This window comes from Oryzias latipes, chromosome 13, assembly GCF_053564925.1.
Source record: "Oryzias latipes strain Hd-rR chromosome 13, Olatipes_Hd-rR_3.1".
Lineage (NCBI taxonomy): Eukaryota > Metazoa > Chordata > Actinopteri > Beloniformes > Adrianichthyidae > Oryzias > Oryzias latipes.
Genome location: NC_136249.1, coordinates 28693168 through 28706531, shown reverse-complemented (window position 1 = coordinate 28706531; position 13364 = coordinate 28693168). Strand labels below are relative to the sequence as shown.

Below are 13364 nucleotides of genomic sequence, written 5' to 3'. Positions count from 1 at the left end.
ACCAAATTAAAATCAGACATCAAAGAGAAAAGTTTGGCGCAATAGCTGTGTAATTCACTGGCATATCATTAGCAATTAGCGTGTTCTAGAACTAAAAAGAGAGATTCTGGAAGCAGAGTTACCCAACAGTTTAGACCTGCATTGTTGCTACAGCACATCTGTTTAGGTGCATTAGGTTTTACCACCTGCTTTTTGGGGGTTAAAAAAGAGAAAGAGACTAACCAAACTGAATTTAGATCAGGGATCTGTAACCTGTGGCTCCAGAACCACATTTTATCCCTCCACTCTGGCTCTATGGATTTAAAAAAAAAAACAATTCTAACAATTTGAATAAGTAAGTCGTTTTGGTTCATTTGTTCTAGCTAAGGTCGCATTTATGCTTAGATTTTTGACATGTCAGAAAACTAACCAAAATGATGTACTAATTGATGCCCCTAAAGCACATATTCGGATTTTCTGCTGCCCAAGAGTGTGCGAGTGGTTTCCAGAGACAATTCTTAATTGCATTTACATTTATGGATTGAAAAAGGTTTATATGTTGTCATTGTTAAGAGAAGAAGGATAAAAGGGCATAAAGCTCAACATGATGTTTGATTTGACTTCCTTAGATTTTCAATTCAAGTAAATCTGTCGTCTGTACATTTGAATCTGTGTATTTTATTTTGAAAGAACTTGATGTGCTGCTGTTAAAAGTAACAGAAGCACAAATTGTAATACATAGAAAAACAAATCACTTTATCATTATATAACAATAATAATTAAAGTATGCAGACCCTGATTCAGATGTTAGGACAAAAGCTGTTGTTTCAGTTTGAATGACAACTACTATGTCTGTAGTTTCTCCATTGAAAAAAAGAACAATTAATCAAAGAAATTCAAATATTGAATAGATTATACACAAGCAACCCCAAAGTGAAAAGATTCTCAGGGTAAGCTAAAGATTTAGCAATGATAGAGCTCCTTTACGAGAATACAGACTCCAATTTACAAAATAAAAATTTAAATTTTCAGGAAACAATAATTACATTGTGCTGCAAAGGATAAAATGTGGAATTCTATGTGGATGCACACTGTTAAAAAAGTAAAAATGCCAAGAGTTTATTTTGACTTTAACAAAAAATTTATCACATTTCTTTAAAGGTAGTTTGCACGACCAAATGTTGTTGTGCATTTTGACAGTTTGTCAAATTGTGATATTTTTTTTTCCTTTTGGAAATTGTTCTCATATCTTTTTTTTTTTTTTTTTACAAATGGAACAAATGTCTACACAGTTAAAAAAAAGTCAAGGAGAAAAAACTAAAATTGGAACCCTAATCAACTTACCGATTCTCAGGACTTGCCCTGAAGTGAGCCAAAACTCTGCTATACAGTAGAGCAGTGAAAACAACAGTCCCTGCCTTTTCACCATGATCGCTCCTCCAAATCGGAAGTTTTACACATTGAGATCAATTTTCCTTCTTTTTCTAGTTTGGCCTCAGTTCATGCTGATAACCTGTCAGTCCTTATATCCGAGGTGAAAACAAACAGGCATCCAACCCACATCCATCCTTCACACATGGTGATGACAAAAAAAAAAAAGAAAAAAGAAAGAATAGGACAGAAGCACACACTCCTCTTGCAGGTGCCAGTGATCAAAAGACATCCAGCTGCCCCATGCTAAGATCCTCTATGTGGCAGGAAGGTTTTTCTTTCCATGTTGAGTTTGCGCACATCACGTTTACCCCGAGCACACTAGAATTGTAGGCTTCATTTGAGGAAGAGGAGGAGGAGGAGGAGGAGGATGGAGCTCTGTGGTGCTTCTGTCAACTGCACAAGAACAGAAAGCCCCTCTCTTAACAGCTTTCAAAATAAAAGTTTAGTTACTTGACATGTAAATGATGAGCATCTTTTTATGGGTCATACAGGATGTTGCCATTATGAGACATTAATTCAACGTAGATTATTGCATTTATGTTTATTCTGAAAGCATTGCTAAACATGTTCTTAACATTCTTTAAAACTTCTCCAGATCATGCATTTAAAGCAAAATTTACGTTTATTTCCAAAAAAGTTATTTGTTGTTGTCATTTTGCCTTTAATTTAGATGAAGCCTTTGAATAGTACTGAAAGCTTTTATTATGAAATTGGTCTTGTCTGACTTGACACATCTGGACTCCCCCTACCCACCCAAACCCATTTGTCAAGTCCCACACAGACGCTCGATTGAGGGCAGAGTCAAGCCCTTGATCTGCAAACACAGATACGTCCTGAGGATTAACTTTAAATCTGGCAACAGTTGATCTCAACAACGTCTTTGCTCCGGTACACCGAGGAATGATTAAATCTTTGCTCTGGTCCTGATGGAAACGCAGATTTAATCTACAAACTGGTTGGTGAGGCTCCCATGGAGATTAACTATCTCAAACCGTTTATCTGACAATGTTGTTGTTAAATAAAATGTGCTCATACCTTAACTCACTTTGAAATTTTCTTTGAAATTGAGCACTTTAGGACGCAGGTGAGGAGTTCAGTTTGAGGTGGCGGACAGTGGTGCTACAATCCCCGTGAGTTAAAAAAGCTTCAGGGTTTTAGCATTTTCTGAGGATTAGTGCAATCTTACAAATCCCCAGTAACCGAGCTATAGCATAAAATTGTATATGTCTTTTTTTCTCATACTTTGAATTATCAACAATTTGCTTTTACAAAAGGCAAATGTCTTTAAAATGACTTTTGTTGTTTGTAATCTGGTTTGGAGAGTTAGGATGAAGAATGTAGTAAAATTTCAAGTCCATTTAATTTTTACTTTGCCTTCATTCCTCATTCTTTGGGTTTAGACTCTACATTATCCTATAGGTGTGAATGTGAGTGTGTGGATTGCATCCATGTTTAGCCCTTTGATGCTGGCAAACTACACCGTTTACCCCACTTCAATAAAAATTGTGTTTTTGGTGTTCTAACATATATACATATATGTATATATGTATATATATATATATATATTGAGGAAAATTAAGCAGAAACTATGTCCTTGAAAATGATGGATTTAAGCCAAAAACACCATAAGCATAATCAAAAGATCACTGGGAACACTTTTACAATAGATCTAAAGATGATCAAAGTGGGGACTTCAAATGAGTTTAGAAGCTGGATGGATGTTGTGGCTTGATGACTGGATTCTATTGAAAGTCACCATTGTCAAAATAGGATCCTATAGTCTTTATTTAAGCTTCATGGTTGTTTTTTTAAAATTTAGAGTAAAACCACAAATTCAGCATTTGTGCATCTTTTGCTTGTTACAATGGCAACAAAAGACTTGGACGGTCTCAAAACTATAACACATACTGTTGTAATACACTAGTAACCTATAAACTGATCCATTCATGGCTAATTGCTGGGCTATATAGCACACCTCTGACTGTTTACATTTGAATTGTTGTTACTATATTTTAAATACAGCTGCATTCATTTACAGGCATGCGTATGGCAGGCATACTCCGCTTTTGCATGATTTTATCTCAGTTTGTTACATTTTTAGGAAGATGTCGTGTCAAGCTGAACATTTACACCAGTTTAAAAATGGCATGTTTTTCTCAGTAGCTTGTTGACAATTGCTTTGGTGCTTATTTTAGAACTTGCAAAACATCATAAGCTGATGAAAAATGAGAGGTATCAACAGCTCTTGAGTTTAAACTACCGGTAAGCACAATGTGTTGTCTGCTGCCATCTAGTGGTAAAAAGTAAGACATTGAACAGATATTTCCTATTTTGATGTGTATTCTGTAAATAAAGACAATAAAATGTTTCAAATAAATCAAATATGAAATATAACAAATTTATGATTTGAAAAAAAATTATTTACTTTTTTATTTTTTATTTTTTTAATATTAGGTTAACAATTTAAAATGTAGGTGTCTTGTCCTTAACATTTTCAACGATGATGTGATCTAGAAAAAAATTTTGTTTACACAATGTTCTGCATCTCTAAATGTAACAAGAAAGGAAAAAGGTTCCACAAATCTGTTATCAGACAATAGGAAAAAAAAAAGTAAAAGACTCACAATTGCTGACAATTTATTCTCACACGTGTTTCCAACTGGTAACTTAAATGTATCACTTTCCATTAAGTGAAATTTCCTACCTGGAATTTAAACTTAACAGTTATGAAAAAAGATTCTAAACTGGAAAAAAAAATCATCAAATTGTTTAACAGTTTTTTTCTTATTAAAAAAATAGTTAAAAATAGTTTGTCAAGGCGTGTAAATGGAAAAGATACAATATTGGCATCATATATAGTGATGGAAACAATTTTCCTCTAAATTTTTATCTATACTAAAAGCTTATCAAACCAAGTCTTTAGTGTATTATTTTTATTTTTATTTAATCCGAATTTATCCAGGCAAGACAGAATAAGAAAAAAAAACTGATTTTCAACTGTGGCCTGGCAAATGGTAATGCATTTTGAGAAAGAAAAAATAAAGAGTTACAGGAGACACATTGAACAAAAATCTGGATAAAACAGTAGTAACACATTAAAACATTAAAACATAAAACAATTGAAATAAAAAAATTATTAAAATCATTAGAATCATTAGAATCATAAAACTAAATCTACAGTGGTAATTATATCCTGGTAACATGTTTTTTTTTCACTCTGGAAACAACTGAAAAGCATGACGGGACTCCGTCAAGAAGAAACATCAAATTTAGCTGAAGGTAGCTGAAAATGCCTTCATTGTTCTTAATAACAGATAGAAACAAAAAAACTTTTTTATCTTTTTATCTTTAAATGTATAGTCCGGCGCTGCTCCCATTGTAGGACTCCGGGAGAACCATCGACTTCTTGTATGTTATGAAAACAGGAGTTTGCGACCTGGGATAAAAACTGGACTGGAAGGACGAAGGGGCGTTGCTAGTGTAAATTGAAGAATACAGATTGGCATTTTGACTCGTTACCAGAGAGTTTGCAGGAGTGAACATGCCTCCGTTGTGGTTTAGACTGTGCATCGGAGAAGGCTGAGCAACGCTTCCTTGATAGAAGACGGGCAAACTTTCAGGTCGAGCAGGGGTATAGATAACAGAAGGGTTGACCAGGGATCCACGAGAGGCCATTACTTGTGGTGCATTTTGTAGTGGGACAGCAAACTGTTGTCCGATAGAACCGTTGTTTGACACAAAATGCTGGTATGTTGGCTCCAGGCTTGGAACGCTTGAGATGGGTTCATAAATCATTGACGATGGATTGATGCTGGCTGGCGGTGGTTCATGTTTCATTAAGTTAACAGGGTGATAAATATCAAACGAGTCTTTTTTCATGGGGACACGACGGCAGAGAAATAACAACGATGAGGCAAAAAGGCAGGCACCGGTCACCCAACCAATATACAGAGCCTCTCCAAGCTCCCTTCTTTGAGCATCAATCAGCAAGGGATTGTAGAAATCTCTAATGATGACATGACCGGTCCAAGACACTGGGATAAAAACACAGAGCGAGGCCATGAACTGCATGCCTCCTGCCACCAGGAGGATGATGTTTTTAGCCCATCTGTTGCTTTGAAGGCAAGAGATGCATCTCATGCCTAACAGAGCTACCAAGAGCCCCAAACTTGACAAGGCCACAGAGCAGCACATCAAGCCCCTGGCTGCCTGCAGCTCCGAGGGCAGGTAAAGCAGGGAGTCGTAGACCTTACACTGCATCCGGATGTTTGCTTGGCGGTAGCAGTTCATCCACAGTCCCTCCCAGCGGGTCTCCATCACGATGATATTCTCTCCGATGAAAGCTGTCACCTTCCACATGGGCAAACCGGTCGTGGCCGCCGCTCCGATCAGCCCAATAACTCCAACGCACATTGCAGCCAACTCAGACACACTTTGAACCATTTTTGTAGGTATCAGAGAACCCCTCTGGGGAGTCCAAAACTTGCTGAGCACTCTTTCAAAACAGTAATAATCCAATCGTTTACCACAGCACAATGAAAGGAGAAAACTCAATCCGTCCAGTTCAGGAAAAATCTCACCTGATATGGTTTGTTTGCTGAGAAATTCTGTTTGTTGTGGGAAAAATTGCGCTTACTTGATTGGCTCAGAAAGAAGACTCCTGCTTATTCAGTGTTTATGGTTTGCTAAGTGATAGGGGTATGTCACTGAGATCTAGTTTTCAAGCAGTGCACATATACAGAAGACATAAGATTGAGTCGTAAACCCAAAACTTAATAAATTCAGTTCCTCTTTATTTATTTTTTTATTTCTATTTGTTACAAAGGCAAAGAATAGCAAGGCTCCTGCAATTCTTGTTTTAGCCACAAGGGGGCACAGATGACCTCTGAGACAATCAGGAAGTCACACCAGTCAGTCCTACATTTTCTTGTACAATCCAAATGCTTTTAACCCATGTGCGTCACAGTTTGATTTACATCTTCATTACATGACTAAATGTTTCCAAAAAGAAAAAAAACAGCTTTTATCTTGATCAATACATCAGGGTTTTTTTTTTCTAAATGGTACAAGTGGAATGAAAGTCTCTCTACACTCACAACAAAATGTTTATTCACTCAACCTGTGAAGTTGCCGAAATGTTTTCAAGCTCACTCTGTGTCTATTTAAAGCAACTTGCAAATTTTGATCACATGATCATCGGGTCAGATTGTGTAAAGCCTTTTGAGAAGCGCTGACGTCTTTGGCTGAATCACCTGCGAGTCCACACCCTTAACAAGCAGTGTCACATTTCAGGTTAACTGCCCCAGGATATACGATAACAGACATAAAGAGAAAAACCAAAAACCTTTCAAAAACAAATTAATTCTAAAACTCTATTAACAAAACTAAGGCGACTGATGAAGAGACGACATGTATATGCAATAAAATCATGAATTTACTTTAATAAAAACACATATCTGTCTTATCAAGTTAATGTGTAAAAGTACAAAACAAAACTTTACTTGTTTCACAGTGAGCTGTTCAAATTTGCATTAACATTTGCATTTCTTAATTCACTTTACGGAAAACAAAGAGGAAAAGCCTGCAAATTAAAAGAAATTATTCACAAAAGTACACAGTTAACGTCATATTTACAGATTGAGATTAATATGCTGTAATTGTCGCTTCTTTAGCAATGTAGTTTTCAAAGGTTGCATGTTAAAGTGCAATTTTTATGCAATCCACTTTAAAAAAATGTTTTTATATGACATGTTCTCCTTGATACATTTTGAAGAAGCATAAAAAACATTACCGTGAGAAGAATTTATACAAAAGGATACCATGAACGATCAGAGATAAGCAATTCCACTGCGTACAGAGGGGTATCTTGAATCGTAGCTGTAGATGGTTGATGGTTGTCTTGACAGCATTGGCTGAGATCGTGGTTGAGGGATCATCACCAGCTGCTGAGGCTGTAGAGGCTGTAGAGGCATCAGTGGCTGTGGAGTGTAAGACCTGTAGTCTGTGTTCCTGGGGTACAGGTACCTCTGCGACTCTTTCTCATCAGATTGTATGTTACAACAGATGAAGATGCATCCCCCAGCGAATAAGAAAGCAGAGGCCACCCAGCCGATGTAGAGAGCTTCTCCAAGCTCCCTGCGCTGGGCGTCAAGAAGCAAAGGGTTGTAGAAATCCCTGATGATGACATTGCCGGTCCAAGAAACAGGAATGAGGACACAGATGCAAGACGATAATATCAGGCTTCCTGCGATTATGAGGACTAGTCGCTTTGCTCTGTCATTGTTCACGATGCATGATGTGCACTGCATCCCAACCACACTGATCAGGATACCAATCCCACACAGGGCGAGAGCACAGCACATCAGTCCTCTGGCTGCCTGCAGGTCCGGTGGAAGGGCCAGGAGAGAGTCATACACCTTGCACTGCATCCTGATGTTGGCCTGCCGGAAACAATTCATCCACAATCCCTCCCAGCGTGTTTCCATCACAATGATGTTCTCTCCGATGAAGGCTGTTACCCTCCACATAGGCATCCCGGTGCTTGCCGCGGCCCCGATCAACCCAACCAAGGTTGCTACGATAGCCACAATCTCCATTGTTGAGTTGGCCATCTTGCCTCCTGTCACACATCTAAGCTCATAATAAGGGCAGACGCTGTGTGACTATTTCAAGAGCAAACTGTTTTAACCTATGGAGAAGCTTTACATGGAGCTGGAGGAGGAGCAGGATGATGTCCACCTTCTGCTGAACAGGCTTTTCCCTGAGGATAATAGTCAAAGCAGAGGGGGTGGGAACTCTATTGCGGTTGCTAGGAAATTTTGTCTTCAGGGCTTGTTTTTTCCTTTGGGCACCAGCTACCAGAGCTTCTGTAACTTGTCGCTTTGTTTGTTCAGTGGTGTTGACTTACATTCAAGAATGTTGCGCTTACAGAGAAACTTTGGGAAGACCAAAATAGGCCAAGTAAACGTATTGCGAAATTTGCAATTAATCCCTTTTCTTTAAAGAAACAATGCATTTATAAAACATTTTCACATTTCTTTTATCAAGTTGGTTTGAATGTTTGTTTCCTCAGTTTCATGCAGAGCCCCCTTCTAACTTTTTGAAGTCTTTTTATTGGAGGTGATCCTGTTAGTTATTTGGGAATGATTTGTGAATTTCTGTTTTTTGTTTTTAATCAAATATTTTTTTGTTTACCTCATGTTAACCCTTTACGATCATTTGAATCACATTTCTGACACCCCTGTCTCATTAGCATCATCAAAACTGTCCTTAAAAAAAACATTGTATGTTAATTAGTCCATGTTTTCTGCCCTGTAGTGGATTATAAATTCCACAAGACCAGGGGTCTGCAAATTTTAATGCTAAATGAGCCATTTGGGGCAGTTTCTCCTTGACCAAAACCCAGCGAAAGCAGCAAAGTCTGTAGCTTTAAATACTTCAAATAATTTGAAATCATCACTGTTATTTTCCTATCTCTCTATATATTACACGTTTATTTTACTTTTCGCAGAAGCTCATACAAGTTCCTTTCAAATTATATACACTCAGCGCCAAAATAAAATTCTCCTGTTGCAGCAGATTTAATTGAAATAAAATGCAGGACATTTTTATTAATGCGACTTTGGTGCTAACCAAACCTAATTCACCTAAACTACAAACCTGTTTTTTCTCAAATCATTTGCATGTGGCTCCAGAGCCTCAGGTTAAACACTCCTTTACTGGAGGCAGTAAAAGAACATTTCTTGGTCATTTCAAAATGGCTTCTTCCAGGAAATCTCAAAAACACTTTTTTCATAAGTTCACAGGGAGAATAGCTCATCTATTGTTCATATTACTTAATTATTGTTAATAGTTCTTGCTGTACTGAGAGAATGCAACATTTGTTGATATTTAATTAAATATAATACAGTTACACCATGTTAAAAATGTGTGGATCAGATATAAGACAGAGGGTATATAGATTGTTTTTCTTTCTTAAACTGGCATTTTTGAGAGCAAAAACTGATTAAGTCTCCCAATGTATCATAATTGATACTATCTATATCTCATTAAAAAATGATGCTACAAAAAGTTTTTGTAGATTTCATGAAAAGGTTTAAAAAAAGAAAATGTTGTCAATTCTTTGATGTAGTGAGCTTTACGGGGTTAAATAATCACCGTCACTCTGCTTGTTTTTCCTGAAGGACATGGTTTTAATTTTCTTATCCAGGCCTCTAGACCTCGGATATGAAACAGGCAGCAGCACCTTTAGCCTGGTTGAAATCTATTTTAGTTTAAGACTTGAGTGGTGAGCTGTGTGAAAAACCAGGTTAGACCGGTTTAGACACATTTCTATTGTCGGAACAACATACCAACCCTTTGAGTGTCTCTTTACAGCGAAACAAGATGGGGAAAGATGAAACCCTGATAAAATTATACATTTTAATCCATAAAAGCAAAAATTTAAATATAAAAGTTGCAAAGTATGTGTAATTCATCCCTTTATTTACATTTGCTAGTTTACACGCCAACAACACTCCTATGACCAAATCTAAAAATAAGAAAAAAAAACATTTCTTCTACAAAGAATTTAGTGCACCACATGTCAAAGAACAAGTCTGCACTTTGTGCAAAGTAAATACAAACACATAGCTTTTGTTTTAGACAATATTACAGAAACAGGAATGTGTGATAAACATATGGGAAGCCCAGTGGCCTTGTGGAAGAGCGTCCACCCTGTAATTTGAAGGTTGTGAGTTCCAATCTCAGGCCGAGTCATACCAAAGACTCGAAAAATGTGTCCTTGTGTCCCGGCCTGACACAAAGCACAAAAGGGTGGGTTCCCAAGTGTGGTTGTGCCTGTAGCTCACCACTATCACACACCTAGGTGCGTGACAGCTGATGGGACTTTAAACATATGGGTAAAAAGGTTTTGCACGATTCAAACATTAAGTTCATCATTACAAGTCAAAGAACTGTCATCTGAGCTTCACATTGAAGAATTGTATTGAGTAGTATTGAGAGGTTTGGCTCATTTCCCATTAAACAAGCAAACTTAATGAATTCGAAAGGAAACTCAAAAAGCAGTTTGGTACTAACGTGCAGTGTAAACCACAGTCCCTGGTGGAGGAGCAGAATAAGCTGGTTGGTAGCTGTATTCTGGCTGGTACGTGTACGGCTGGTATGAGTAAGCAGGTTGGTAAGCAGGTTGGTAAACGCTTCCCTCGTTGTAGATCACCCTTTCCTCTTCTATCTGGGTCCGGGGAGCGTGGCGGCACAGCAGGATCACTCCCGCAGTGAAGAGCAAAGCAGAGGTCACCCAGCCAATGTAAAGAGCCTCCCCAAGCTCTCTGCGCTGGGCATCGATCAGCAGAGGGTTGTAGAAATCTTGGATGATAACATGGCCAGTCCAGGACACTGGAATTAGGGTGGTGGCACAGCCCAAGAGGAAGAGACTGCCCCCTGCCACGAGAACCACATGCTTGGTGCGAGCGCGATGGTCCACCAGTTTGGTACATTTCATCCCCACTGCTGAAACGATGAGGGCCAGGGTGGTCACAGCAACAGAGGCGCACATCAGACCTCTGGCAGCCTGGAGGTCCGCAGGCAGATACAGCAGGGAGTCGTACACTTTGCACTGCATCCGGATGTTTGCTTGTCTGTAGCAGTTCATCCACAAACCTTCCCAGCGGGTCTCCATCACAATGATGTTCTCCTGGATAAAGGCTGTTACCTTCCACATGGGCAAACCTGTAACAGCAGCCACTCCAATCAGGCCTATAAACCCAATGATCAGGGCCACGACCTCACAGCAAATGGCACTTTGATTTTTCCTCTTTTCGATCTTCTTCTTTTCCTCATAAACAGAGTCTGTGATGCCTTCTGTGTATGGCTGATATGGCTGGTATTGTTTCTCATCGTAGTAGCTCGCCGGGTAAGTTGGAGCTGGCTTGGTGTAGCCGCTGTAGGGAGTGTAGACGCTCATCGCTGCTAAAACCAAGCGCCAAAGATGCGCTCTTTGGCTGTCCTCCTACAGTTCAGGAAGCAAAAGTGAGGAGAAGAGCAAGTCATACAGGCTATACACTCAGAAATAACAGGCATGCAATGCAGTCTTACTGGTTAAACTCCTTCCCATTTAAGAGATAGACTGGGAAGGACCAAAGAGTGTTGTTTGTTTAAAATGCACATGAAACTTCCACTTCAACCAATCAACTGAAAGAGCTTCTGGTAAACAACTTAATCCCCTTCAATCGATGCAGATGAAGTCATTTAGATTGGTTTTTAATCATCCAATTACGGTATACTTTTTTCTAAAACTCAAACCAGGATTCAATCTTTTTCTTAAAAACACACTGAAAAAACATCCCAACATATATCACATATATACATATATATATATATATATATATATATATATATATATATATATATATATATATATATATATATATATATATATATATATATATATATATAGTGTAATTTCTTAAAAGGGCTAAAGAGTTTTTGTCTGGATACTGTTTAAATGAAAACTATAGGGGAAAACATATAGAAATAAACTAGATGAACAGTGAAACTTGTATTTCTATGTGAAGAAGAAAGCTGTCCAGGTTCCTAATGAGTGATCGTTGGTCTGCTTTTGCCTCACAGATTGAAAGCTGATCAGACACCAGGTGACATTTTGTAAAGTGAGTCCACTAAAAGGTGTAGAGTACAGAAACTCAGTAAGATCTAGTTTCATTACACACACCAGCAGGTCTCTGTGTTCCTGATGCACTTTAGAGATTGTCACTTTAAAAACATATTAATCACAAGCTAATTCTACACACACACAAGATTTTTTTTGTAATAATAATTTTTTTAAATGAGAGAGCTGGGAGATGTTTAAATTGGTCTGTAAAGTTGGTCAAATGTTTTGTTTTGGGTGAATTTATACCAAAGCAACTGAAGCAAGAAGACCTGCAACATATATCTAATCTTTTGCTGAGAGATGAAATTATATTGGGCAAGGGGTTAAAAGTCTGTCTATATTCGGGGAAACTAAGTAATTTGTTAGTACATTGATGCTTAAATACTAGTGAGATAGAAATAAACCCACATCTTATTGGATGGTGTGCTTGTCAATGATTTGCTGTTATTGTCTTGCACATCCCTTTTCTCCAGAAGCTCATTTTCAGCACAGTGCTCTTACATTGTTTTAAGTTTGCTGCATCTGATCCGGAGGATTCCTCCAGAGAATGGGGCATCGGTGATGGAAAGACTCGCCCAGCCGACAGGGATGAATGCGGTCAAAAAAATAAACCGAAGACAAGGTTCCTCAAACAGCCAGAAGAATCTTCCTGTTTTTCTTGGTGTCACAACAGAAAAAGAGTCTTGTGAAACACAGAAGCCGTGACAATCAAAGCAACAACAACCGCCCCTATGGAGATGCACATCAGCCATCTGCTTGCCTTCAGCTTCGGAGTAAGAACGTGGTCCGAGTCATGGGTCTTGCACTGAACCTGGAGCTCAGAATGTTTGTGCCAGGTTCTTCACAATCCTTACCAAGACTGGCAGAAACTTTCTATGTGGACAAACCATTAAGGATATTAAGGATTCTCATTTTGACTTATTTAAACACTTTTATGTTGGGAAACATGATATTCTAAAATCAAGTAGAAACTCAGACATTTTGAAGCAAAAATAAAAATATAGGACTACGTGAAAACTGTTGTACTGCTATGGTCCCAATCAGGCCAATGGTGCCAAAGTGCATCGGGAGATTTTCCAAGTTAAGGAGTGTGATTTTGATAGTTAGTCTCTCTTCTTACATCTAAACCAAATTTTCTACTGTTGGACCTTTCTACAAAATTTGATAGGATTTCTTTGCACGCAATGCCACCCAGCTACTTTGAGTTGATAAAGCCTGCATGTTGCCTAGTGTCCAAACAAAAATAAAGGCACTATCTGTTTTTTTTTAACTATCTAAATTC

At 38.1% G+C, this 13364-nt stretch overlaps 4 protein-coding genes across 6 annotated transcripts in view; all 4 read right to left on the bottom strand.

Annotated features, from left to right (window-relative positions):
* Nucleotides 1–1773, bottom strand: part of LOC101173645 (glutamate receptor ionotropic, kainate 1) — a 33215-nt gene extending 31442 nt beyond the window's left edge. For both annotated transcript variants that reach the window (XM_023961775.2, XM_023961776.2), the window contains exon 1: nt 1324–1773. In XM_023961775.2, coding sequence (XP_023817543.1) covers nt 1324–1408 — 85 coding nt within the window. In that variant the 5' untranslated portion in view covers nt 1409–1773. The remainder of the gene's footprint in view (nt 1–1323) is intronic.
* A 2260-nt stretch (nt 1774–4033) lies between these two features.
* LOC101174609 (claudin-4-like) lies at nt 4034–5997 on the bottom strand. The gene has a single exon (XM_004075292.5). It carries the CDS (start codon nt 5854–5856, stop codon nt 4762–4764), a length of 1095 nt encoding a protein of 364 aa, XP_004075340.1. The 5' UTR covers nt 5857–5997; the 3' UTR covers nt 4034–4761.
* A 192-nt stretch (nt 5998–6189) lies between these two features.
* On the bottom strand, nt 6190–9339 carry cldn8.1 (claudin 8.1). Its single transcript, XM_004075293.5, has one exon. It carries the CDS (start codon nt 8022–8024, stop codon nt 7242–7244), a length of 783 nt encoding a protein of 260 aa, XP_004075341.1. The 5' UTR covers nt 8025–9339; the 3' UTR covers nt 6190–7241.
* A 541-nt stretch (nt 9340–9880) lies between these two features.
* On the bottom strand, nt 9881–12606 carry cldn8.2 (claudin 8.2). 2 transcript variants are annotated; one of them, XM_078956595.1, is made up of 2 exons: nt 12584–12606; nt 9881–11422 (listed from the first exon to the last, which is right to left on the bottom strand). In XM_078956595.1, the coding sequence occupies exon 2, from the start codon at nt 11375–11377 to the stop codon at nt 10487–10489; it is 891 nt and encodes a 296-aa protein (XP_078812721.1). In that variant the 5' UTR covers nt 11378–11422; nt 12584–12606; the 3' UTR covers nt 9881–10486. The 2 variants fall into 2 exon arrangements, with proteins under 2 accessions (XP_078812721.1, XP_078812720.1); XM_078956594.1 differs by lacking the exon at nt 12584–12606 and adding an exon at nt 11509–11591.
* Nucleotides 12607–13364: the final 758 nt, after the last annotated feature.